General features: G+C 50.3%; 1 protein-coding gene across 2 annotated transcripts in view; it reads right to left on the bottom strand.

The window, feature by feature from the left end:
• Window positions 1-27,680, bottom strand: part of CDC42BPB (CDC42 binding protein kinase beta) — a 135,642-nt gene that overhangs the window by 8,934 nt on the left and 99,028 nt on the right. For both annotated transcript variants that reach the window (XM_049899637.1, XM_049899638.1), the window contains exons 12-30: window positions 26,915-27,048; window positions 25,398-25,640; window positions 23,745-23,855; window positions 22,537-22,781; window positions 22,331-22,436; window positions 21,837-21,961; window positions 21,243-21,348; window positions 15,892-16,040; window positions 15,076-15,170; window positions 12,957-13,036; window positions 9,833-9,922; window positions 9,397-9,474; window positions 7,801-7,906; window positions 6,704-6,840; window positions 5,848-5,987; window positions 3,826-3,907; window positions 2,347-2,563; window positions 1,877-1,939; window positions 100-696 (exon numbers count right to left, since the gene is read on the bottom strand). In XM_049899637.1, coding sequence (XP_049755594.1) covers window positions 100-696; window positions 1,877-1,939; window positions 2,347-2,563; window positions 3,826-3,907; window positions 5,848-5,987; window positions 6,704-6,840; window positions 7,801-7,906; window positions 9,397-9,474; window positions 9,833-9,922; window positions 12,957-13,036; window positions 15,076-15,170; window positions 15,892-16,040; window positions 21,243-21,348; window positions 21,837-21,961; window positions 22,331-22,436; window positions 22,537-22,781; window positions 23,745-23,855; window positions 25,398-25,640; window positions 26,915-27,048 — 2,904 coding nt within the window. The remainder of the gene's footprint in view (window positions 1-99; window positions 697-1,876; window positions 1,940-2,346; window positions 2,564-3,825; window positions 3,908-5,847; window positions 5,988-6,703; window positions 6,841-7,800; window positions 7,907-9,396; window positions 9,475-9,832; window positions 9,923-12,956; window positions 13,037-15,075; window positions 15,171-15,891; window positions 16,041-21,242; window positions 21,349-21,836; window positions 21,962-22,330; window positions 22,437-22,536; window positions 22,782-23,744; window positions 23,856-25,397; window positions 25,641-26,914; window positions 27,049-27,680) is intronic.

Raw genomic sequence — 27,680 nt, 5'->3', positions numbered from 1 at the left:
GGACCACGGGACAACGCCGAGCCAGAGCGAGAGTGCACAGACGCTGCTGCTGGCGAGGAGGCAACAACGGGGAAATGGCAACAGAAAACATATACATACTACAGGCGACAGGAACCGCAGGCCACATGAGCTCCTGCATGCGAGACCTCCGGCCTTGCGGGTCCACGTACAGTCCCATGTGACTGAAGCAAAGCAGGTACTCCTCACTTCTGAGCTCCACAGCACACAGGGCGTCAAAAGACTGCTGGGAGAGGAAGGCAAGCGAGGGGTCAGCGGGATTTACCAGGTTGAGGGCCTGCCCGTCGCCCTGCGTGCTCAGCAAGGCGAACCCAGACGGGTAGCCCACACAGAGCCTGTCCCCGAGCACGGCCATCCACTGCACGGTGCCGGGCGCTGCCAGCTCGCCAAGCTTCCGGTGGAAAGGCTTAGTTCTGTGCAGTTCATAGCAGAGCACCAGTCGCTTCACGGCCACAAACAGGCAGGTGGTAGAGCCCTTCTTCAGTGTCGCGGTGGCTATCAGCTGGCAGCCTTTGGTTTCCGGAAGCTTGATGTCGAAGCTGCCCTCTGCCCCGTCCAAGGCAGACCACGGGTAGAGGTGGACGTGGTGGTTCCGACCACAGAGCAGGATCACGATTTTCTCCCGGGGTGCGAGTGCAATTTGGTGCACCTTCTTGCAGTCGGCCGCCCTGACGATCACTGCAGAGAAGGGTGCAACGTGAGGTGTCGGGCACCCCACCCCCTGCGGCCGGCCTGAAGCTGCCTTTCCGCAGGGCGCTGTCTCTGGCACTCTGCCGAGCTTGCTCCCACCTCCTGAGCTTTTCCCATCACACAGACAACTCCTTATTCAAGAGCAGTGGGGCTGCCACTGGTAGGCTTCCTAGCATGTCTCTGTCTCTGGCTCCCACCCACCCTCCCCTGAGCAGTACCACTGGATGGGGCTTTTGTGTGGCCCTGCCAGCTGCTGCATGTTGGCCATGGTGGCCAAATGCCTGTCACTGCACGGTGTGGCCCTGTACCATGCAGAGAATATGGCCGTCCTGACCTCCTCTCTCAGGTGTCCCCCCATGGGGTGGACCCGGCCCTTACTCCACTCACCCGAGGCGAGAACCCTTAGGCTGCATGTGAGGAACTAAGAGCTGTCTCCAGCCCCCCAGGCCCTGGAGAAGTACTGTCTGAACCTTCCGCTCCCCATGCGGCCCAAATGAACGCAATGCCCCTGACAACCATCTAGACCAGGATCCCGCCTGCGGCTCTCCACACAGAGATGGCCTTGGGCTACGCAATCCTGGGAAGGTGACAGCTTTGTTCTTCTGACCCCACCTGAGCTTGTGAGGAGGTGGCTACTCCCAGCACACACCCCCTCTGGGCTGTGGTGGTCCGGTGCACCCGGCCTGGCCTCCTTAGGTTCTGTGCAGAGACTCAGGCTGCGAGGCAAAGACAGGGGGCACCTCCCTCGTGGGAGGAATGACATCCCAACGTCTGAAGCAGAGGCACCACGTGTCCCTCAGTGAAGACTCACTTCTTCTGGGATGCTGCCCAACTGCCCAGGGCTCCCGTATGCCCTCTCCTCGAAAGGTCTGATGGTAGGCAGCGCTGAGCTCACCATCCGACCCCACCATGAGAGCTTTGGGAGAGGGCGCCCGCCTGCTGCTCCAGCCCCGAGCACCCAGGGCACTGGACAAACACTTGCCGCACACTCGTCCTACCCTCGGCAACCTGTTTCATCAGCGGTTTGCCTTTCCCTTGATTTATGAATCTGATGTGGTGACTCAAGAGACTTCCTAACTGACCTGTGTCTCTGCTGCAGCCCTGCAAAGCCTCCCCGTCCCTGCTGTGCACGCCCCTGCTGAGGAAGCAGCCTGCCCCGCTCACTCACCGTCGCGGTTAAGCTCTATGACGTACAGCCCTTCCTCCAAGCCGACAGCAATCTTATCGCCATCTGTAAGGGCAGAAGGGGAGGAGTGAGAACGACGAGGATACCAGCGGCGTGAGCAGGGATGGCGTGCTTCTTAAAGCGTGTGAGAAGAACCAACTGCTGCTGGGTGGTCTCTGCCTCACGGTGACCCCCGTGTATCGGAGGAGAACCGTGCTCACAGCGTTTTCCTGGCTGATTTCGGGGAAGCAGGTCACCAAGACTTTCTTTGGAGGTGCCTCTGGGTGGACTTGAACTACGAACCTTTCAGTTAGTGGCCAAGTGCATTCACTGTCTGCACTGCCCGAGGCCCCCACCTGAGAGACCGCGGACACGTTCTAACGGACGCCACGGCTGCAGCCACAGGGACCACCTGCACGCAGCACTACCCTCCACACGCAACAGCGCGGCCCGGCAGCAGTGCCTGTACGTACCCACGATGGCTGCTGCCAGGACAGCCTTGATGAGAGGCAGCGAGCTGTCATAGGCTTCCTGTGGCACGTGTACCACCTGGTTTCTCAGCCTGTTTTTATGGAGGATCGACTGCAGGCCTTCTAGAATCCCAACCCATTTCCGCTTTTCGTTCTCATTTTCTGTCAGAATGAGCAGTGAGCTGGTCTTAGAAGGTGTACCTAAGAGAGAGGCTGTCACCTTCATAACGGGAGACAGGAGAAACAGAACAGAGAACAGCTATGAGACGACCAAATACACCAGGCAGCGGCCTACCAGCCCTGTGGGAAAGCCACTTTGCAGCAGAGCACGTGCACTCGAGGACGACTGGTGGGTGCAGAGTCTTGACCCCAGAGGATCGTTGGAGCTGCCAGCCTGGCCAGCTCCTCGGCTGCCTCACAGGAGACCCTTGCCAGCATACAGCAGGAAGGGTCAGAATGACCCACCCACCTGGTGGGTGGAGCCCCTTGTTTTCAGGTATTAACTTTGCACTTGCCAAAACTGTGGTCTAGCAATCTACTTAAAAATTTCTTTCTGGAGTTACTTTATGATAATTAATAAAAACACTGCGCCCAAGGAGAAGTGGGTGTCAAACAAAAACCAGTCTCCAGAGTCCTGCTCCTCAGAAGTGCCCTGAGGCACCTCTCCTCAGTGCTTGCTGTGTCCCAGGATGCAGACCCAGAGCCTCTGGTCTCTCCGCCCTCCTGCCCTGCCCTGACCTTTGTACCTGTTTAGTGTGTCTACCCCGTCACCCCCACCGAGCACATCGCCCTCCGTGACAGGTCACTGTTTTAGCAGATGGGATGGTGGAGGGTTCTGAATAAAGTGATTTAACAAAAAAATGATTCACAGACTTGGTTTTTGTGGCAAACCACCGATTTTACTGGGTGTATAAAATTCCCAATTGGGGTGCTGAAGGCATCTTCCCCTGACCCACACCCCTGCCAGCGCCTTGAGCGCCGCCCCCCAACCCCGTGTTGACGCTGGCAGCAGGGCCTCCTGCTGGCCCTTTACTGTTCCTGCTCTGGGGAGCACTTGGCCAGGCCTTGGCTCATTTCACAGATCCTCATCACGGGCCTCCTCTAGTGCTAAAAGCCTCATGATCAGAGGAGCTGAGGTACAGCCCCAGGAGGGGGGTTTCAGGAGCAGGTAAAAAGTGAGGGTCGGTAGAGGGGGAGATGGGCACCGGTGGAAGGAGCCAGGAAGGTCCCCCAACGGGGGCATGGCTGTGTGGAGGGGGCCGTGCTTGGTGGGGGCGACAGGGTGAACCGGGTAGACACATTCAACGTGTAAAAAGGCGTCAGGGCAGGGCAGGAGAAACCAGAGGCTTTGGGTTTGTGCTAGCACATCCTGGGACGCAACGAAGCATTTAAGAAAACTGCTTTGTCTTAACCGTGTGGCTTTTTAAAAAACTATTAATGAAACAGTCTCTAAAAAATAGGAGAAAATAAGCAATATCATACCCTGAATATACAAGGAATATCTCGGCGTGTAGCATGTATGACATCTGAAGCCAGGACTGAACTCACGGAAAAATCCTCATCTCTGCTAAGAGAGAAGACGTTGAGGACACCTGGGAAGGACACAGCTTCCCTCACATGCACTCACACACACATTCACACACGTACTCATTCACACACAGCCTCACTCATTCACACACACACACTCACATCCCCGTCTCCATTCCCTCTCCCCTGCCTTTCACTCTTTCGTATAGCAAGCCTTACAAGAAATGATACTTCTATGAATCTATTTTCTAGAAGACCAGGTGGGACCCCCACCTCCACCTGGGTAAGACATACTTACAATGACGAACACTGACAAGCCAGCTACTTGAGAGCCCTGCAGTGGCTGAATGGTGCCGGAGGTAAGAGCCCCCACACGTGCCATGTCACCTCAGCTACAAACATGCCCGTGACTCAGTCTGTGTCTGGCCTGGTCAGATAAGTCCGTCTCAAGATGGGACATAAATCACTGGGGCAATTAGGAAATGCTCTCTCCACTACGCTTTGCACCCCAGGCTCCCCAGTCTGACACAGGTGCTACTCTGAGCTCTGTGGGCCCCGGGACACGTGCTCAGGCTGAACGCCTCTTTGCTGCCAGGCCAGGGCAGTGTGCACGGCGGGAGCTGCCACAGGGCCACTGGCAGCATTTCCAGAGCACGGGCACCAGCCGGTTGCCACCCCTGCCCCGTGGGATGGGGGCACTGGGAAGTGGGCCATGCTGGTCTGTCCAGATGATTCTGACACGTGTTCTGCAGCTGTCTTAAATGTGCCCACTGTGGGCCCCCTGCCCCCAGGAACCAAGGCTGGAGACCAGGAGGCTCCCAGACAGGCCCTGGCCCAGAGAAGGGCCCAGCAGTATTGGCTCCCTGTCATTGGGAGCAAGGGGACAGCAGCACAGGACCCATGTTATAGGGTGAGGACAAGGCGGTGACAAGAGCTGTATGCGCCCAGGCCTGGTGCTGGGTCGGCTAACTTAGTTAATTCCTGCAACAGCTCCATGCCGTCAACAGTGCTGCTATCACTCCACTTTACAAATGGGGAAAGAGAGGACAGATGCGCTAGCTCAGAACAGGTGGAAAGGAAGAAGAGACTGTCCTCATGGTGTGTTTAACGGAGGGGAGCCTTGCTGGACAAGGGGTGGAGAGCGCGAAGCTGTGGCCCCTCACAGATGCCATCCCACACCTCAGCCTTACTGGATAAGGGGTGGAGAGGGAGAAGCTGTGGCCCCTCACATATGCTGTCCCACACCTCGGCCTTACTGGATAAGGGGCAGAGAGGGTAAAGCTACGGCCCCTCACATATGCCAGCCCACACCTCGGCCTCACTGGACAAGGGGCAGAGAGGGCAAAGCTGTGGCCCCTCACACATGCCGGCCCACACCTCGGCCTCACTGGACAAGGGGCAGAGAGGGCGAAGCCGTGGCCCCTCACGCCATCCCACACCTCGGCCTCACTGGACAAGGCGCAGAGAGGGCGAAGCTGTGGCCCCTCACACACGCCGGCCCACACCTTGGCCTTACTGGATAAGGGGCAGAGAGGGCGAAGCTGTGGCCCCTCACACACACTGTCCCACACCTCGGCCTCACTGGACAAGGGGCAGAGAGGGCGCAGCCGTGGCCCCTCACACACACTGTCCCACACCTCGGCCTCACAGGGCACCAGTCAAGGCATCTGAAGCACACCAGGCCACCCAGCTCCTGCTGCACGATTTATTCTTGGGAGTATTTTTTGCTTGTTTTCAGCAAGCGATTTCCTTATGTTAAATGCCTATTTTGCATCTGTTTCAATGCAAAAAGATTCAAGGCAGAAAAAGTTCATAGCATGTACTTTGACAGCTAAATGTCACCTGTTCTTGGACCTATGCAATAATTGAGGACATGAAGGTATGAATGCGGCCAAAATTACCAAAGCAACAAATTCTTATTCTGGCCAAAGGTTAAAAACAGGAAAGTAGTAACACAGTGCTGGTAAGTGGACAGACCTGAGGTCCAGGACCTGGCTGGCGACCACACCGGGCTGCGTGGACTTCCCCTCGGGCAGGTCATAAAGGAACAGTTTGCAGTCGCAGACCACCGCATAGGCCCGCTGCCAACCCTTCTTCACCCCGGTGGGCTTAGGGACCTGCAAACCAACAGGGACACACTTTACCAAGCAGCGAGGCCTGAGACTGCGCCTGATAGCTGGTCTTCAATGCAACTGCGGCCTGGTCTGCGCACCCGGGGCCGGGCCTGCGCACCCGGGGCTGGGCCTGTGCTGCCCTCCAGCCGCTGCGCTGCCACTGTGCTCCTAAGGGATAACACTCTCATGCTCTGGCCAAACATGCCTGGGCTCAGGGCACTGGTGGGAGTGCTCCACGTGCCTGATAAAACATGCTGCAGGGGAAGGTGGGAGAATCAGGTACGCCATATGTATCTGCACCTGACACAGAACATGGTGGGCGAACAGCTGGATGAAGCTTAGGGTGTCCACGTGCAGCGGGCACCACACGCCGCATAGCTCTGGAGTCCTCCAACGCACCTGCCCAGATGCTCCGCCCAGGAGGCAGGCGATGTGTGTCGCAGGGTCTGGGGGTCTGGGACCTGCGGAGCCCAGGGTCGGTCTGGGGGTCTGGGACCCAGGTCTACTGAGATCAGCCACACTGGCCACATCAACCTGATGATCCCTCCCCAGGGTGAGGGGCCTCCCAGGCCTGGTTCCAGTGTCAGTTCACGTCGCAAAAGAGATGCTGTCATGAGCAGTGGGGATCTGGGGGACCGTCACGCCTCCATGGTGCTAAGCACAAGACAGGAAGGTGCCAGGCGTGAGGTGGACAGAACCACCTCCTTCCCGCCACCTACCTTGACGTAGCCTTTGTAGGCAGTCCCGATGCCTCGCTGTACATCTACCCCGAGGGGCCTCTTGGACTGCTCAGGAGGGATGGGGCACACCTGGGGGGCGCTGTCCTTGCAGGCCACGTGACAGGCAAACGAGCACACTGGGAGAGGGAAGGAGTAGCAATGTTAAAACCTGTTCCTGAAGCGGAGTCACTGTAGAGCGCACTGCAGAGGTGACAACTGCAGCCACCCAGGGTCACCAAGAAAGAGGTCAGACGAGCAACGAGCCAAAGACAGCTTGTGGACAGGACTGGCGCGAAGCTCGGGGCCTGGCACTCAGTAAGTTCTCAACACGTGTGTAGGAGCACACATAGGGGTGCAAGCTCGCTCGCGGGGGCACTGTCACAGAGTGATGACTGTCGCCCTGCAGAGCAGTGCTCAACCCGACGGTCAGGCTCGGTGTTACCACAGGGACAAGCCACATGCCTGCTACAGGGTGACAACAATGAGACGGGTCCTGGCAGCCAGTCCAAGTGCTCACTGAGTTTACATAACAGGAAATGCGCTGCTGCTGTGTACCACAAAGAAGTGAAGACTAAACCACTTCTTAGGACGACGGCAAGCCCGGACAGCGTGACGGGTGTGTGCAGAGCCTGCAATCGGGCCCCACCCTGTGTGGCCACTCCTATCCATCTATAGTGTGGGGCGGGGGTGACCCCTGCCTGGGCATGACGGTGGACGAGGCCACCACATCCAGGTGGGCATGGAGCCCAGCCCAGGGCCAGGCACAACAGGCGGCGTCCTAAAAATACCATAATGACAGTAATGGGGACTAGAAGGAAATAGATGTGGCCCAATTGCAGCTTTCTCTAGATGATTTCATAATGGAGAGCTTTGGAGTTCTTTTCACTCTCTGCTTTCCCTAACTTTCTAGAACAGCCGGGGACACTGCATTTTACAATCAGTAATGGTCCGTAGCTGACCGGGGCCCCACAGCTGGCACTGTCCTGCTGCAGCAGGGGGTCACGCTCCTCCCACCAACTTGACTGAGCATTTATAAAACCATGGACGTGATGGACCCTAAGCCTCCTGGGTGGCTGCCTTGGCAGGGCCCCACTCACCCTCGCAGGCGTAGCCCTGCCGGAGGAGTCCAACCATCAGGGAGGTGCAATGGCTGCACTGCGTGGGGCTGGAGAAGGACTTGATGCTGAGCTGGTGCGCTTTAGGCTGGAAGAGAGCAGCATGGGGAGCAGCCAACTGTGAGACGAGGGGCCAGTCTGCTGGGACGCAACTCTATCAACGACTTGGGCCTGCTGGTAAGGAGCTGAGGAGGTGCAGTGACACTGCCGGGCATGTATGTCCCACAGCAGGGCTGACCAAGGAGCACAGTCAGCATCGACAAGGGGCTCTGCCTCCTTCCTCCTCAGGCCCCGCAGCCACCAGCTCAGTGCTGGGCGGGGCGGCCCGGAAAGCAGCCCCTGCAGGGAGAGACACACGAGTGTCTACAGCAGCCCTGCTCTTCGCAACCAGAGGCTGAGAGCACTTGAGGTCTCTGTCGGGGTGGACACACCATGATGCAGTCACACATGCAGCGAGACGGGAAGCTGCAGGCTGCAGACTACGAGTCACAGAGTGTTTGGAAAGCCTAGACCCGCAAAATAAAACCATGTTACTCAAGGAGTCACATCTATGGGGGAAACCATCTGTGAAAAGCTAGGGAGTTAAGCAGAAAGCTTGGAGCATGGTGGCAGGGGAGGGGCTAAGGCCAGGATGGGAGAAGCATGGGCACCTCCAGGGCTGTGGGGACTGGAACGCATTTCACAGCTGCGCTCTGTGACTCTCGGGAATCCCGTCTTATGTAAAATAAAACACTACCTGTCTGCCTGACTACAAGAACCTAAATCCAAAAGCCAAACCACTAGTTAGTCTCAAACTAAATCAAGCTGGCCTGGCTGTCGGTGGCTGAACCTGAAAAGAGGCTGCGTCTTTGTTCAAAAGCGAAAAGACTTGTGAGCACACCTGGCCCCGTGCTTGCTAAGCCTGGATCTCAGGGGCACTGTTCTGGCCGGAGTGCTCCATCTGTGTCAAGGTTTGTACTAAAGGAAAAGGGGAAGACAGGCAGCGAGGGGCCATGCAGAGAAGGAGGCAGAAGCCCTGATGAGGACGGCTTGCAACAGATAGGTTACAAACCTGCATGTGTACGTTAATCCCGTTTGGGCTGGTAAAAACCCCACTTGGTAGAGGGTCAGCGAAAAAGAGGAAGACCCTCCAGGAGATGGACTGACAAAGTGGCTGCAACAGTGGGCTCAAGTATAACAATGATTATGAGGATGGTGCAGGACCCTGCAGTGTCTCCTTCTGTCGTACACAGGGTTGCTCTGAGTCGGAACCGACTGGATGGCACCAAACAACAACAAACCACACGGCTCCGTGTGTGCACACATACGTGACTACAAGCTTGTGGAGAAAGAGCTGGACAGTGACACAACCCGCAGTGGTTCCCATGAAGGTGGGGCGGAAGGGTGGGGCTGGACTCAGAACGTGCAACTAAATTGCAGGTAGGTGTGGCTGGTGTGACGAGGACACACACACAGCCCGGCAGTCTCCTGGGTCGCACACCACTCAGAGTGGACCAACACCAGAACACAGGTCTCACGGTGCCACAGAAGGTGTTTTCTAAAACTAAGAAGCTGCGGAGGGCACAAGGCAAGGCCTACCTTGGGTCCAGCCAGGGTGAGGGATGGCATGGTGGGTGGCAGCACTGCAGGAGGCCTTGGCAGGGCCCGAGCCGTATCCTGGGAGACAACAGGGACAGGTGAGTGTGGTGCTGATCTCAGCACTGCCCGTGGGTGCCACACACTGTTGAGGAGTCATTTCTCTCTAGAACTTATTAATAATGAGCGGTTTTGCATCTTTAATGGATGACATTGTGGAGACACCTGTCAGGGCACCCCTCACCTAGCTGGCGGTGATCCTGAAAATAGAGACCGTGCATGAGGGTCCAGGAAGAAGTTCTGGCTACAAGTGGGGCTCAGGGACAAGGCTGACTGGCCTGACACAAGAGTGCTGCCATCACTAGGTTCACAGGCTGCAGCGAAGCGGGGTGGGCGTCAAGGACCGACCCCGGAGCACCACGGGGCAACAGCCTCTTACTTCTTGCTGCTCTATGCCTGTGGGCACAGACATGGATGGTGACACTTCCGGCTTTGGCGTGTGTGCTTCCTGCTCACCAGCTGAGCCCGTCTGTGAAAACACAGCAAGGAGCAGGGGTGAAGGTCGTACTCTGCAGAACGCAGACTTCAACCACAGGTTCTTATAAACAACATTAGTCCACAGGGGCCCTGGGCTCCCACCCTGTGTCCTGGCCACCCTGCACATGAGGGTACAGCCGCCCTGCCTCCCGGGACCACTGCCCTGCAGGTTCTGGGGCCTGGGTCAGGGCCTCTGCGTTGGCAAGTGGAGCCTGACAATTTTGTTATTACCAAAGGCAAGAAACTGGCTGTCCTCATCTGCTCATGGCCTTTTCCTCTTCCTGCCATTCAAAGGGTGTGAGTTGGGAAATGATTGTATTCACAAGCAACTTTAGCTACACTGGCAGCCTGAGATAAACTAACCGATGCTTCTTACCCTCCCTCAGGGGCCTGGGAAGACACTCTTAACATCAACTGAGGTCTGGAGCCAGAACCAGAAGGCTCTGGCCAGGTCACTGCCAAGGAAGGAAAATTTCACTGCAACTTTCATAATGCAGAGAAGCCAAGCTTTGCTCTGTTCTGACAACTCAAGATTTTCAAGTGAACTTAGCAATGGTCTACCTGAAGCTAAATCTACATGCTAAAACTATTTAAAAGGGACCTTACTTTAGATGAGTACTCTGAAAACCCTTCCTCACCACAGACGGTTGCTATTTAGGCAGGTGCACAGGTGCTGTGTGTGTGTGCTTCGTGGGAGCTGCTGGCACAAGAAGGCAGTGATCAGAGCCCCCAAACCCTGCAGAGAGCTGGGAAGCACCCGGAAGGGCAGCATGCTGCTGAACGCAGTGTCCGCCTCAGGGCCCCGATGAACCAGATCAACACTGCCCAACAGGTGTAATTAATGAGCTGCCAAGTGCAAGCCCGTTCACCTGGGGATGCGGCGCACACACAGAAGACACCTGCGCCCGCCCGCCCGTGCAGCATGCAGCGTGCAGCGCGCACCATGACATCCGATTTTGTACATAAAGGCGCAAGGGAAAGGCTGGGTCAATTACTGGTTGTCGAAGCCCAACATGTAAGCACGTTTTCCCCTAAGTGAGGTCTGGCAGGCGAGTTAGGCTTCCACCCCCGCCAACACGGTGTCTGGACAGCTCCAGCTCTGGGGGACCTCTGAGTTCACGCCTGACTGGACGGTGTGGCTGGAGAAGGAACTGGCTGTGTAGCAGGTGGCTCATGGAGGAACTGTGTGCACCCAGTGGTTAAACACACTGTCTTCTTAAAGCATGGAGGATGTCAGGGAAAGAGCTCACCACCACTTTCATAAAAAACATTTCTGTGCCCAGAAGGGTTGGGAACAATACAAATGTGCCCCGGTTTTACAGGCACAGACGTCACTGAAACCACCAGGAGGGAGGCTGCGGATGGCCAGCCACGTAGTCACTCCCAGGTGGCTCCCGGCTTACACAGGGGTGGGACCCCTTCCCAGCAGACAGGGCTGGATGCGCAGGCAGCATCACCAACCCAGGCAGACAGACATCTGACTCCTAAGGGAGGCAGCAGGACGTGCACTGCACCCCTCATGCAGAGTTCTTGCCAAATGTTTACCCACATCTAATCAAGAGGGAACATGGGCAAACCCAGAGTGTGGGATGTTCTACAAGACAGCTGGTGTGTCCTCTAGAAAAACGTCAGTGTTACAGAAGGAAAAAAAGGGATGGGGCACTATTCTAGATCAGAGGACCAGAGAAACCCAAAAGCTAAATGCCAGGCAGGATCTCCATTTGGATCCCGACCTAGAAGGCAACCAGCTCAGGAGGGCCGTGGTGGGGCCACAGGAGCAATGTGAACATGGACAGTGTACTGGATACCACTGCCGCACTGGTGTGAAATGCCTGACGGGTGTCTGACAGTGGTGTCATGGTGTGCAGCAGAATGCCCTTGACCTCAGGAAAACAGTGCTGAAATATCTAGGGGATTCTGATGCCTACGGCTTTCTGTCAAATAGTTCTGAGAGAAAAAGTCAAGTGTATGTAGACAGAAGGCACGGGGGGTGCAAATGGTTAACACATTTAGCCGCTAACCAAGAGGCTGGAAGTTTCAGTCTACCCAGAGGCACCTCAGAAGGAAGGCCTGGTAATCTACTTCTGGAAACTCAGCCCTACGGAGCACAGCTCTACTCTGACACAAGAGATCGCTGGGAGTCACAGCTGACTCCGTGGCAACTGATTTGGTTTTGGTTTGGTATGTGAGAGAGAAAGTACATGTAGCAAAACACTAGGTGAGGGATACACACATGCTCACTCTACTGGATTCTTTCAGTTCTCCTGTTGGAAAACCAAGAACAACAGTCAGAGCCCCATTAGAGGCTCGCCTTGACTGTATCAGTGCTTAGTGGGCTGCTTTCAGGTGTGGCTGGTAAGGATCCGTCACCATCACTTTGGAAAATGAGGGGAAGGGTGTCCGGCCTCCCCGGAACTCCGCTGAGGTGCCGGAGCGCAGAGGGAAGAGGTGGTGCCCCGGAGCAGAGCGGCTTCCTAAATAGGCCTGCGGCCATGAGGCCTAGAGAGCATGCTTGGAGCTGTTCAAGGATGAGCCAGCTTTCAGAGTGGAGGGCGGTGTGTTTAACCCCAACACCAGAATCTTCGCAAGGTCACCTGGCACTGGCTTGTTCTTATAAACGGCCCTTCTCCACCATCACTGAAACTCAACTACACAGCCATGTAAACGTCAACTACGATGGTAACATGACTGAGTTATTCTCAACAGGCCAGAGACGGGTGAAAATTTGTATTTGCTCACTACACCGCCAAGGACCAGTGTCCCTTCCTGCCCTGAAGAAGCTGGGCGCTTCCTCCAACAGCTTCCACTTAGTTTGGGAAGCTTCTCTGGGAATACTTCAAATGCCTCAAATATCCTCACACACAGTCAACATCCCAGGTCAACGAAGTGGTCAGCACAGCTTTGAGATAAGCTGTTGTGTGTTAATTTACTGGTGTGGTTTTGGCCCTGCAGCTAATCAAATCACATTATGCTTTTTTCACCTTAGAAATTAACTTCATTTGTCACTTTTTGTTATGATTACTTACTCTAAACGTCAGATCATGTGTAAGAGGCGCAGTGTTGAAATACTCAAAAATAGAATCCTGGAAGTCTGAAAGTTTGAGTCCTGTGAGAAAGAAACAAAGGGTAGTCAAGGTAAAACATTCAAAACACTGTATCTTAACCTTAGATGACAGACTCAGTGTTATAAGGATGCCAATTCTCCCCTAAGTTAACAGACAAGTTCAATGTGATCTCAGTAAAAATACCATTAGGCTTTTTCCTGGAGCTAGACCACCTGATTGAAACATTCATTCGGGAACAGTCTGGCGGTTCCTCAAAATGTTAACACAGAACTACCACGTGACCCGGCAAGCCTGCTCCGAAGTACAGATCCAAAAGAGTTGGAGACAGGGACCCAAACAGGTCCTTACACATGAATATTCATTGCAGCATTATTCGTAACAGCCAAAAGGTGGAAATAACCCAAGTGTCTATGGAGAGACAAGTGGATAAACACCATGCAATGTGTACATACAATGAGTTATTACTCAGCCATAAAGAGAAATGAAGTCCTGATACATGCTATGGCATAGGTGGCCTGTGAAAACATCATGCTGAGTGAAGTCAGTCAGATGTAAGATGATAAATATGGTATGATCCCACGTATACGAAATGCACAGAACACGCAGACACACAGAGACCAAAGTCTACCAGTGGTCACCAGGGGCTGAGGGATGAGGGAGACGGGGAGATGTTAAGGGAAGCTGAGTTTCCGTTAAAGGTGACAGAAAAGAATTAGTCAAGAACATCTGCCCTGGGCACTGTCCTCTTTTAAGAACTACCTATACGGGATGAAAATTAACAACGGCAACTTGAAAGAGGAGGGCTAGATGGTTGCACAACTTGAAAAACGTAATCAATGTCACTGAACTGTAAATGAAGAAATTGTTGAATTGGTGTATGTTCTGCTGCGTATAGTCTCAGTGACGATAACAAAAAATAAAACAGATTATATTTAAAAATTAGAAGTGGACAGTGGTGATGGCTGCATAATATGAATGTAATTAATATCACTGAACTGTACATGTAAAAACGGTCACAACGGCAAATGTTCTGTTACACATCTTTTAGCACACACACACAAACACGTACACACACGGAGTTCGCTTGGAAGAGTAACCAAGCAAGAAAGCCTTAGAAAGACTAGGAGATCTGAAAGCTGTGGCGAGAGGGTTTGGGGGAGCAGACTGATTAGACACGAGAACACATTCACTAAAGCCTCAGTGACTGCAATCAACCAGCGCTTGTGCACAAACACTGGAGAAAGGTGGGAGAGGCAGGGAGAGACCCCGGTCCCCACGTAACTTCCTACAACAAGAACTGCATCTGAAGTCAGTGGGGAGAAGAACCTGTCAATAACTGGCTGGCCATAAGGAGGACGGTCAAACTGAATCCATCTCCCACAGTGCACATGAGGGAGAATTCCAAATGGACCAGTGATCTAAATTAAAAAAATGGGATTGTACACGTATTAGAAGAACACAAAGGCGAATTCTTGAATACCCAGTGGGTGGGGAATCTTTTCCTAACTACGACTCAAAAAAGGGAAACAAATGATAATTCTGACACACAAAAATATACAAACACTGCCTTGGAAAAAAAAAAGAAAAAAAAAAACCCATCACAAGCAAAGTAAAAAGATCTAAGACAAACGAGGAAAAATATTTGCAACTTAAGTCGCAAAGGGATCTAATCCCCAATACATAAAGAGCTTTCAAAAATTAAGAAAAAAGCTAAAAACGTGATTTTTTTTTAAAGGGGCAAAAAACACAAACATATAATTCAGAGTAAGAAATACAAATGGCCCTTAAACACATGAAAAGATGCTCAACTCCGCTCATAAGAAAAATGGAAATTAAATCTGCACTGAGATGCTATTTCTCCCCTAGTCAGAGGGTGGAAACCAGGAGGTCTGAGGCTCTCTCTGTGGGTGGGGCTGTGGTGGGAAGGCAGCTCTGAATGGACCCTGCTTCACCATTTTGTCTCTGGAACCATGTAAGTGCTCTGTGTAACTAAAATAGTTAAATCAAAAAGAAAACATAAAACTGTTCACTAAAAAAGGCTTATATTTAAATAATTCAGAAGTTTAGGATTGGGATTTACCAGTATCTGCTCTAAATTTTTCTTCCATCTTTTTCTTCAAAATTTCCATTTCTTCTAGTAATTCTCTATTTTTGGCTTCGGAATCCTTCAGTTTACTAAAATAAAACACAAATGGCTTTAAGCGTGTTGAGAACAGGCACTGCGTGTGGCTCTGGAAGGTGAGGGTGTGAACCAGCAGGCTGTCTCCGGGGCCGGGAGCAGGGCCGCAACACCGTCATCCTGAGTGCGGCAGTCTAACAAACATTTGTTTAATTTGTTGCTGTAGGAAAATCATGTTCTTATGACTGCTTGAAGTTGGAAACAAAGTCTTGAACAGGCATACCATCTTCAATCTGAATTTTAAATGTCAGTGTCAGCTTCACAGGAAAAATTCTAAGTGGGTCAATTCAATGGCCCAAGGTGCTGGGAGGGCAGAGAGGGGCCTGTCAGATGTGTGGTGTCTCTCGCCCCCCAGCACGTGGAAGACAAACACCTCTTTCCGCACTCAGAGAGAGAGGCCCACACCACACTAGGGAACCCCTTGCACCGTCGTCTGAAGCACTCACATGACCTGTGTGGTGGGCCAGGGGCACGTGCACACGACTCCAACAAGCTCTCATCAGGCATCTACAGAGTGCAGAGGCCACACCCCGCAGAGCTCAGCAGGTCACCTGGCCCAGCTGCCCTCATGTCAGCCCTGTGAACTAGGTGCTCCAGCTTTCCAGAATCTGCGAGGCTCAGTACTGGCCCCATGCTGTGTGGTCCCCAGCTCCCACCTCGCATCCGAACACAGCACAACCCAGCTCCCACCGTGTGTCAGAACACAACACAAAGCACCTTTCGAAGGAGAGGTTTGCGTCTTTGACTTTCCGCAGCTCCTCCTGCACCAGCTGCTTGGCCCGGATCTCAGCCTCGAGCGCAGACTGCAGCTCCAGCCGGGCAGACATGTCCAGCTTCTGACTGCGGCGGACTTTCCACAGCGGGTCCTGCAAACGCCGGCGGAAACACCAACACATCTCAGCAAAATGAATGCCACTGAACAAGTGATTCATTGTTCTCTAACCTAACCTTTGCTATTACTTCAAGTACTAATATTCAAGTATTAACCTGCAGGTATTATCAACGTCTGCTGGATCCAGTTTTAATTTTGATATTTCATAAATTTTATTTTTTATTAGAGGCTTCCAAAAAACAAAATTTAACTTTTTTTTTAGAAGAGAGAAATGGATTCTACCTTGCAATTATCTTACAGTCTGTTGAACTCTTCTATGACCCTAAGGTACATTATGAGGTATCACCTATCTCAGTTCTCCTCTATCTTGGAGCATTTTGCTACTGCATTACACTGGGAACATATTGTTATACTACTCATCGATCACTTCGTGCTATAATAAAAAAGACTAAAATGGTAAGAAAAAGGAAGGATAATGGAAATGACTAGAAGGATGACGCAATAACGAAATAAACCATCTTGATGGCTTCATTCCCTAGTTTCTTCACCGAGTGTCCCAGTGTATTACGTCAGCTTTCAGGCAGGTTTAGGAGCAGCCCTGGAGACACCATCTTGGCAGACTTTTTTTTTTTTTTAACTTTCATTTAACTCATCTGAGAATTCTGAATTTTTCCTTTTCAACCCGTAACAGCAAAGAAAAGAGAGCAGACGGAGGAATACCTTTCACAATTACTAGACAATGGGAAGACAGAGCAGAGGGGTGAGAAGCGGCACCCTCTCTAGACACTGACGGTGACAGTGAGAGCGAGCCTGTATGAGAACTCGGGGGCCTCAGATGACCGTACCCCAGATGGGTTTTCACAAGCCTCAATGAGTGAATAGTACATACATGTGAATGACATATTTCTAAGGATAAAAAGGTAATGTATTCTCATCCAGTTAGTCCTTCAACAGGAAGACCGATTCACAGAGTATTTTGCAACAAAGTCTCAACTATCCATTTTGCTAAAAGGACACGATGGTATTCTTTCATCTTTTACGATTTTCGTGTACAAAATTTATTTAATGTAGTTCATAAGTGCTGTTGTATACATAAACACGATTAGAAGGAAAAGAGACTTCTTCGCCTGGAAGCGCTGCTGAAACCTGTCTACCACGGGTGACCCTGCTGGCATTTAAATACTGGTGGCATAGCTTCCACTATCACAGCAACATGAAAGCCACCACAGCATGACAAACTGACGTATGAGTGGAGAAGTTTCCAGACGAAGACAGACTAGGAAGAAGGACCTGGCGATCTACTTTTGAAAAAATTGGCCAGTGAAAACTTTATGAATAGCAGCAGAACGTTGTTTGATACAGTGCCAGATGAGCCCCTCAGATTGGAAAGAATTCAAAATATGACTGGGGAAGAGCTGCCTCCTCCAAGTAGAGCTGGCCTTAATGGTGTGGATACAGTCGAGCTTTCAGGGCCTTCATTTGCTGATGTGGCATGCCTCAAAATGAGAAGAAACAGCTGCAAACATCCATTAGCAATGAGAACGTGCAAGGTGCAACGTATGAATCTAGGAAGATGAAGTTCTAAAAAATAAAGCAGAACGTTTGTAGATCGATATACTAGGCATCAGTGAGCTAAAATGGACTGGAATTGGTCATTTTGAGTCAGACAATCATATGGTCTACTATGCTGAGAATGACAAATTGAAGAGGAATGGCATTGCATTCATTGTCAAAAAGAACATTTCAAGATCTATCCTGAAGTACAATGCTATCAAGGATAACACCCATACACCTCAAAGGGAGATCAGTTAATATGATTATTATTCAAATTTACACACCAATTACTAATGCCAAAGCTAAAGAAATTGAAGGTTTTTACCAACTTCTGCAGGTAGAAATTGATCAAACGTGCAATCAGGATGCATTGATAATTACTGGTGTCTGAAATGCAAAAGCTGGAAACAAAGAAGAAGGATCTGTAGTTGGAAAATACGGCCTTGGTGACAGAAATGATGCCAACAATTGCATGACAGAATTTTGCAAGATCAACAACCTATTCACTGGAAATGGTTTTTTTCAACAACATAAATGGCAACTATACATGTGGACCTCAGCAGAGGGAATACACAGGAATCAAATCCGCTACACGTGGGGAAGGAGATGATGGAAACACTCAGCATCGTCAGTAAGGATAAGGCCAGGGGCCAACTGTGGAACAGACCATCAGTTGCTTGTATTTAAGTCCAAGTTGAAGCCAAAGAAAATTAAAAAGTCCAGGAGGGCCAAAGTACGAACTTGAGCAGACTTCACCTGAATTTGGAGACCATCTCAAGAAGAGATTTGATGCACTGAACGTTAATGAAGACCAGATAAGTTGTGCGATGACATCAAGGACATTATACAAGAAGAAAGCAAGAGGTCATTAAAACACAGGAAAGAAAGGAAAGACCAAATTGGATGTCAGAAAAGACTCTGAAACTTATTCTTGAATACAGAGTAATTAAAGCAAACAGAAGAAATGATGAAAACACAGGATTTCAAAGGGCAGCTCGAGAAGATAAAGTATTATAATGAAATGTGCAAAGACCTGGAGTTAGAAAACCAAAAAGGAAAGAACATTCTTGGCACTATTCAAGCTAAAAAAACTGAAGAAAAAAATTCAAGCCTCGAGTTGCAATTCTGAAGTATTTTATGGGCAAAATATTGAACAACACAGGAAGCATCAAAAGAAGATGGAAGGAATACACACTAACCAAAAAGGAATTGGTTAATGTTCAACCATTTCAGGAGGTAACACATGATCAAGACCTGATGTACCGAAGAACTCCAAGCTGCGCTGAAAAGGCACTGGCAAAAAACAAGGCTCCAAGAATTGACGGATACCAACTGAGATGTTTCAACAAACGGATGAACACTGGAGCACTCACTCGTCTATGCCAAGAAGCTTGGAAGACAGCTACCTGGCCAACCGACTGGAAGAGGTCCATATTTGTGCCTATTCCAAAGAAAGGCGATCCAGCAGAATGGGGAAAGGATTGAACATTGTTAATATCACATGCAGATAAAAGTTTGTTGAAAATACTTCAAAAACAGTCGCACCAGTACATCGACAGGCAACTGCCTGACATTCACGTCAGATTCAGAAGAGGACCCGGGATGAGGGCTATGTTGCTGATGTCAGATGGATCTCGGCTGAAAGCAGAGAATACTAGAAAGATGTTCACCTGTGTTTTACTGACTATGCAAAGGCATTTGACTGCGTGCACCACAACAAATTATAGATAACCTTTTGGAACCTGTACATAGATCACGAGGCAGTCATTCGAACAGAGCAAGGGGATACTGTGTGGTTTAAAGTCAGGAAAGCTGTGCATCAGGGTCGTATTCTTTCACCATACCTATTTGATCTGTATGCTGAGCAAATAATCCAAGAAGCTGGGTATGTAAATAAAAACATGGAGTCAGGATTGGAGGAAGACCCATTAACAACCTGTGTTATGCAGATGACAAAACCTTGCTTGCTGAAAGTGAAGAGGACTCAAGGCACTTACTGACGAAGATCAAAGACCATAGCCTTCAGTATGGAATATACCTCAACACAAAGAAAACGAAAATTCTCAGAATTGTACCAGTAAGCAACATCACAATAAATGGAGAAAAGATGGAAGTTGTCAAGGATTTCATTTTACTTGGATCCACAATCAACACCCATGGAAACAGCGGTCAAGAAATCAGACGACGTATTGGGCAAATCTACTGCAAAAGGCTTCTTCAAAGTGTTAAAAAGCAAAGAGATCACTTTGCGGACTAAGGTGTGCCTGACCAAAGCCAGGGTATTTTTAATCTCCTCGTATGCATAAGAACGCAGGACAATGAATTACGAAGACTGAAGAACTGATGCATTTGAATTATGGTGTTGGCAAAGAATACTGAATATACCATAGACTGCCAGAACAACAAGCAAATCTGTCTTGCAAGCCGTACAACCCATGCAAGAAGAAACAAGGATGGCAAGACTACGTCATGTTATCAGGAGGGATCAGTCCACGGAGAAGGACAGCATGCTTAGTAAAGCAGAGGGTCAGAGAAAAAGAGGAAGACCCTTAATGAGACGGACTGACACAGTGGCTGTAACAATGGGCTCAAACATAGCGACGATTGCGAGGATGGTACAGGAGCAGGTAGTGTTTCGTTCTGTTGTACATATGGTCGCTATGAGTCGGAACCAACTTGACAGGACCTAATAACAACAACAGAAGGAAAGAGAAAGCATAGGAATGAAAAAACTTATTGGATTGATCATTCTAATTGGTATTTATAAATTTAAAATTTTAAAATGAAAATGGTTTGCAGCTATGGAGCAGAGAACACAGCTGTATTTCTTTCTTCAATAAAATTCATGAGTTGTCCACTTTTTCAAAAGTACTGTGTTTTGACCATGAAAGATCAAGAAGGAGATGCAATGGTAAGTCTGGAACTACTCGAGACGGGTCTGGCACCTGGAGTCGGTATTTACAGGTGGATGTGGTCCAGGTTCATCCAGGACAGGGGAGGAGCTGCTAGCTGTATCCAAAGGACACTGCCCATGCAGGTAAATACACCTTCAAACATTTGGGTTTGCCAAGTTTAGACCCTGGTTAAAATTTTAATAATGTGTTTACTGTCCCTCTATTACTTTTGCAAATTATTCTGAGAATAACCTACATGTGCAAAAAAATAAAAAGGGTAAACTGAACTCAGGTTAGCAGTGAAGAGCAGAACAGGACCAGGGCCTGCAGACCAAGAGCTGCAGGACAGGCGTAGGCACTGGGCAGGGTCAGATGCCAGCCGCCCACCTGCTTGCCCCACCTGCAGAGTCTCACAGTACTGTTTTCGCCTACAGGTTTAACAATCAGACAGGGTTAGCCCAGTGCCTGCCATACTCTGGGAGCTCACAAATAAACTATACTGACTGAAAGAATGGATAATTTAATGAAACTCCTGGAGGGCAGAAGCCAGTTCTGATCATTTTGGACTTGACAATTATTTGCTAACCAATGAGCAGTATGATAAGAAATTGTGATATCCTGGCAACTGACAAAATGGTGGCGCTCCTCAAACTGGGGCCCAAGTTCCTTGCCTTCACAAGTCTTTTGCGTTGATGAATTGTCTGAGAAGTTCTTAACTGCCTCGTTCACACTTAAAACCATGAATGAATACTGTAGTAATAAAAAAGCATGGTTCAGGAAAAACCTACCAGTGTCCTTGATCCCAGACTAGAACTCCTCAAGGTCTCGAGCTCTTCGGTCATCTTAGAAGCAAGGGCTTGAAGGTAACCGCGGGCGTCTTTCTCGTCGCTGACCCTAAAGAATGGAAGCAAAGAAGAGATGGTTCTGTCTCACAAGCACAGGCATTAGTGAGGAGCCGAGTAAGACGACAGCATTCCCACCTTCCTAGGACCGGAGTCACCCAGCTTCGCATTAGCCCAAACACCAGTTACGCATGGCACCGCATTAATGCCGTTAGAACCCACGGGCCAGCCCCCAGCTGCCCTTTTAGTCTTCTTCCCTGCCTCTTTCACAGAGAACACAAGTCTCTGAACCGACAGCTTGAGCCAAGTCTGTTGGTAAGATGGCAGGCTGGCTCCCCAGTGCTGGCCCAGCATGATGGCCAAGGGACAAACTGCTGCCCAGACATAACATGTCAGGGGGACGGCCACAAGCGCTGTGCCTCCACCTTAGAGGACCAGCGTGTGGGCGAAAAGGCAGAGGGGTGAGGCTGAAGGTGGTCCAGCAGCAGCGGTGTGCACACAGGACAGGGCTGGCCATGGGGTCTGGCCTCAGGTACCTACCACTGAATGATCTCCGCAATCTGGGCTTCCCAGTGGGCCACTGACTCCTTTTTGGCTGCTAGATCCTGCAGCTCATCTTCCAGTTGTCTATTCTGAGCTGTTAGTTTATCCACAAAGGAACAGAGCTGAAATGAAACCATTTTGCCACACAAACCATTAATCTGGCATCCTTTAAGTATGATGTCAGTATTACTAAAACTAAGTTCTCTGAAGATCCTAAATGCTGTCTTTAATCTTCGTGAGATTTTTCCAACCAAAGTTCATGATTATGAACTTTTCTGATAGGCTCTAACTTAAGACACATTTCAATTTCAATCTGAACCTAAAAGTGAAAGAGCTGGTGAGTTCAGGTAACTGACGGAATAAAAGCAGCCATTTTAACCAAACTTGTTCCTTCAATTAAAAATTAAAATCTCTAAAATACACAAGCTTCAAAGACTCAAGAAGGAAAAAACGACAATTTCCATACAATATAACTCAGTGTTTGAAATTACCCTTTCATTTTCAGCAGTTAATTTCTTGCTTTCTTCAATCAGCATTGCTCTTTCTCGTTCGTATTTATCTTTTATTGTGCCTACGGCCTCCTCCATTTCATTATGCCTAAGGAGGTGAGGGAGAGAAAGTTTTGGGGATTCACAGCTTTGTGGGTGCTGGTGTCCACGTGCGGGTACAGGCTACGGAGCACTGTGTGGAGACTCACCGCTCCCGCCTGGTCTTCTCCAGCTTGTCCTGCAGCATCAGGATCTCCTTCTGCAGGGCCAGCTGGTGGCTCTCCGAGTCGTGCACCTCCTTCCTCACGTTCTTCACTTCTAACACGTGGGAGGCTTCGCGTCTGACCAGCTCCTCCTCATAAAATAAGACTTTCTTCTCGAGCTCAGACTTGATTTTGGAAATCTCTTGCTGATGTTCTAAGGTGGCACTAGGCCCCCGGACTCCTTGTTTCATCTGGAGACAAAGGTTACAATAACGGTCAGTCTTGTGTCCTCCTGTGAGTGGTACAATGCTGTCCACCCCATGTGTACAACACTGCTTCCTGACCCTCACGGTGACGGCTCCGTCGCTGGGTGTCTGCCACACCCAGGCACTGTACCTAGTGACTTAGGTGACCTCATGGGAACGTGATCCTCACAATCACTGAAGGGTGCGTTTTAGAGGTGACAGTTCCTGCCCTGCAGAGGTGGTGCCCCAGAACCGCCTGGGCTCTAGAGCCGTCTGCACTGCCATGCAGCCTGAAGGCCCACTTGGGCCCATGCCCTCATGTATGTCACAGCAGTTTGTGAGGCTGACCTGGCACTGGGCACCCTCTGGAAACAGGGCTACCCCAAGTCTCTGCTCTCAAGGAAAGAGGGGGAGATCCTGATGATGAGCCAGTAAGTAAGCGGAGAAGGCCGTCAATTCCAGAACTGATGAATTTATAAATCAGGATATAAAGAAGGCCACTAGGGGTCGGTTTGCTAGGGTTTAAGATAAACTGCTGGAAACTTTTAGATAATGGAATAAATCGACGTACTTGGATTTAAAAAGGAGCCCTGGTGGCGCAATGATTAAGTGCTCTACTGCTAACTGAAAGGTCGGTGATTCGAACCCACCAGCAGCTCCATAGGAGAAAGATACAGTGATGTGCTCCCGTAAGGCTTACTGCCTAGGTAAACCCGCGGGGCAGTTCTGCTCTGTCCTATAGGGTTGATAGAAGTAAGAATCGACTCAATGGCACCCAACACCACCACCACTTGGTTTACAGGTGAAAAACCGTAACAAAGACAGAGCTCACATCCTACCACTTCCCCGCATCTCATCCGTAAAGTACAGCCTGACAGACAGGTTACTGGGGACCACGGTCACTGTCAGTCAGTAAGGAGAAAACCGCCCGCTCTCCTATTAAGGACAAAGGTCCTAGCCAAGCACTACCTTGAGGGCCTCAAGCTCACTTTCCATTTGCTTGGAGAAGCTCTCGCTGTGCTCGCGGAGCTTGCGTTCCTTCGACGCCTCGGCAACAGCATCCTCAAGCTGAGTTTCCAGCTGCGAAAAGGAGAAAACCCACTTGTTATTAACACAAAACCGGCATCACTGTGTCAATTAAATCTCCGCCCAAAGGGGCCTCTCCGTGGACAAAAGCTTGAAGGATCTTTGCATTTCTTCGGCCTTCATCAAATTTTATCACAAGTTAGAAGTTAAGAAATATACTTCAGGACTTAACTGATTAGTAATAAAACAAGCTTAAAATCTAATTTAAGTTGATGATTTGGTATTATCGTTCCACCCATCACTGAAACACTAATTCTTAATTAGGGGTTTCGCCAACATGAGTTGCAGTCGGCTATTTCTCCAAATATATTTATGTCGCAAAACAAAATGTCTAAGGAGAAAAGAGGCATTCTGAGGTTAAATGACAAAGAGACCTGAATTTAGAAAGAACAAGAGCGTGGACGTCCTGCCAGGCCTTCCAATTAATACGGTTTATCAAGTCAATTTCGGAGCCCTCGTGGCAAAGTGGTCAAAGGGGTTGGCTGCTAACCAAAAGGTCAGCTGCTCCCTGGAAACCCCATGGTGCAGTTATAGTCTGTCCTATAGGGTCTCTGTGAGTTGCAATCGACTTGCTGGCAACGGGTTTGGGTTTTTTTTTTTTTTTAAATCAAGTCAATTTTAGTGGAATTTTAAACTAAGTATTGCTTAAATCTGCCACCCATTAAGTGTAGCCCATTCAGAATATTTAGGGCAGCAGTTCTCGGAGTGGGTACCCAAGAGCCCTCTGGGGGTTCTGTGACGCCCTGTCTTTTCTAACCACCTAGCTGAGGAGCTGACTTTTTTCATGGGCTTCAGCAAAAACAACTATTCACAGTAGTTTGAATGCAGATACTGTGCTCATGAAGCTGTTTTCAATTTAGCCAGACATTAAAGAAAACTGCAAAAAATGGAAAAAAAAGCCACGCTTCCCACTAAATATTTTTCTGCTTTGGAAAACAGTTATTTTCATATAAAATGATATTTACATTTAAAACACGTAATGGGTTTACTGTTGTAAGTTTTAAATGATCTGACAGGTGATAAGCAAAGCCTCCGTTTTAATTTCTAATGTGCATGTATCATAACATAATCTGCACAAACGACAGCTCCTGAGGTCTTCAGTCATTTTTCAGAGTGTAAAGGAGTCCTGGGACCAAAAAGCTCCAGAACCACTGACCCAGGGCACCTGACTTGATGCCTGCTATGTCTGCGCCCGCGGTCCTGAGCGCAGGTGCTCAGTCGTGCCAGCCACGCCCTATCCCAGGTCAGCGCATTGCTGTTACATGTCATGTATGAACTCCCCCCATTTACTCTGAAAGGGAATTTCAAAAATCTGTACTGTAGGAGCCTCTTCTAATAATTCCAGAAATAAGTGTTGAGGGGGGATAAGCACGGACTCTATGCTTGGTAGATTAACTTGGCTCACATCAAATCTAAAGTCCATTTGAAAGTTAATTCATGCAGCACTGCAGTCAAGCTTCCAAAAGTTGTCTCGCAAGTGCTCTACGAAGACCATGCAGGTCCTGCCAGCACGACCCTGATCTGTGGGAAAGCTACCTCCTTCCTGGACTTCTCGGATCGGCGCATCTCCTGCCGCAGTGAGTCGACTTTCTGCATGGCCACCTCCACCTCCTCCTCCTTGTCGCGCAGCTGCCGGGAAACCTTCTGCTTCTGGGAGCGGAGCTCGGCCAGGCGCTCGTTGAGCTCGGAGAACTCCTGCAGAGCCAGCTTCCGCTGTTGCTGGGCTTCTCTGAGCTCCTTGGCCTGGGACTTCAACCGTTCCGAAGCTTCCACCAGTTGCTGAACAAAAAGAATTGTATACATTTTACACTGGTTCAACAAAAACCTGGAAGGCTTCAAGCTCAGTCTCTCAGTGCTGATTACAGATCACAGCCATCTGGCCAAGGATTGACCTTCTCTGCAAAGGCCCTGTGCTCTGCCCCAGCAAGCCACACAGGCAGCTGGAAGGATGACCTGGTCCACTGCTGAGCACCACTCGGCACCAGGGAAGACCCTCCTCACACGTGGGAACAGCTGGCCACAGCAGGAAGCAACCCACAGCTCTTCCTGTGTCATCTACACGATCACAGGGGAAAGACCCACAGCATGGGTGCTCACACTTAAACTCCACTAAATCACAGAAGGACATGATACACAAAAACGCTTGAGATGTGAATCAAAGAGTGAAAAACGCGTACACAAGTCGTTGGATGGCCCATCTTCACCAGGGCTTGAGGTGGGTGGGAATGCCAGTCAGTCTTCCCGGCTGAAGCCCGGCTTTGCCAACGGTGGCACTAACCACCCCGGCCTCCCTGCAGCCCGTCTGGCCAACAGACTGGCTGTCCCTGTACTTCAGCACCTGCCACTCTGAGGCTGGATGTGAACCTGACTTGGCCGGGGGTGGGGGGATGGGGCTCACCTCCACCAGGTCCCCGGCCTGGCTCAGAGCAAGTTGGGTGGCTGCCTCAGAGCAGGGGTCCCACCCGACCCGACCCCTTGATGCATCACTGCTGGTGATAACACTCAGACAACGTGGTTTTGAAACGCTGTACGTTTTAGAGACCAAACCACAAACCATAGATTCAACTACTTAAGTGTATAAATTAAGGTATTCAGAAAACGCAACCCTAAGCGTGGTATTAAGTGTTTGAGACATAGTTTGACACATTTGCTGGAAATCAATTTTATAAAGCAGTTACTGGGAGAGGTGGTCACCCAAGCTTTAACAAATCATTATCAGAGCCTGCGGGGTGGCGTGGTGGAGGGGGTGGGCCAGGAGGCACAGGTGCTGCGTCGGGAAACCCTCCCATCCTCTGACCTTCCTTTCCTTCTTTTAAGATGGGGGGGAACCCCACTGGCTCCACAGGTAGGGTGGAGGGCAAAGATGGCGATACACAGAGCACACCAGCTGCAGGCGATGGGGCGGGGGCTGGGGCAGCTTCACTCCCACCCGCTGCAGCAGCCTGACGCAAGCCAGCGCCTGGGAGGAGGTCTTTAGCATTGCCATGAACTCAACCTTGCAAACTCTGCCACCTCCTTTACGCCCTTCTTGAACAAAACGGAAGCCTGGTTACCTTGTGGAGGTCCTCCTTCTCCTGCCGTACCACGCGGTACTGCTTCTCCAGCCCCTTCAGCCGCTGCGTGGAGTCCTCCTGCTCTCGGCGGAGCAGCGCAGCATCCTCACGCTGTCGCTCGAGCCTACCGGAATCTGGGCCAAGGTAACAACAGATCGTGTTCCCTTACGTGCAGGGACAGCCAAACCTTGGTGGTACCTCACGCTTACTGGTAGTAAATTATTTAATATTCCAGAGCAATCATCCTCATTTAGAGGCTTTTTTGACCTTCACACACACAAAAGTGCCCTGCATGTACAGAAGCTGACTCTGATAGCCTGTTGAGCAGCAGCTCTTCCCAAACCAAGTCCCAGGCTGCACTCCCCCGCCTGTCTGTCTCACACCCTGTCGTGGGAGCCGGCACAGGGCCTGGCCCCTGCATGGGTGCAATAAAGGCTCCATAAATAATGGACTCAGTCAAAGGCTTCTCCTGGATTAGAGTGGTGAGGTTCAGATGGGAAATGGAAAGACAATGACAGGTTCGAGGTGTGATGTGGAGGTGAGAGCCAAGTGCAGAGCCAGTCCGTCTGAGGGTCAGGGTTAAGGCTGAAAAACTGTGGAGAATCTTTAGGAAGCTTTGATAACCACGGGGCCACAAAAGAATGGTCCCAACAAATCTAGCACCTAAAATACTGCAAAGTGGGCAGAGTTTAGAGAAAGACAGAAATTAAGTACAGCAATTTCCTCACAAAGCTGCCAAGAGAAAAACTAAGAGAGAAATGCAAAC

This window comes from Elephas maximus, chromosome 10 (genome assembly GCF_024166365.1).
Source record: "Elephas maximus indicus isolate mEleMax1 chromosome 10, mEleMax1 primary haplotype, whole genome shotgun sequence".
Taxonomy (NCBI): Eukaryota; Metazoa; Chordata; class Mammalia; order Proboscidea; family Elephantidae; genus Elephas; species Elephas maximus.
This window is presented reverse-complemented; position numbering and strand designations above follow the sequence as displayed.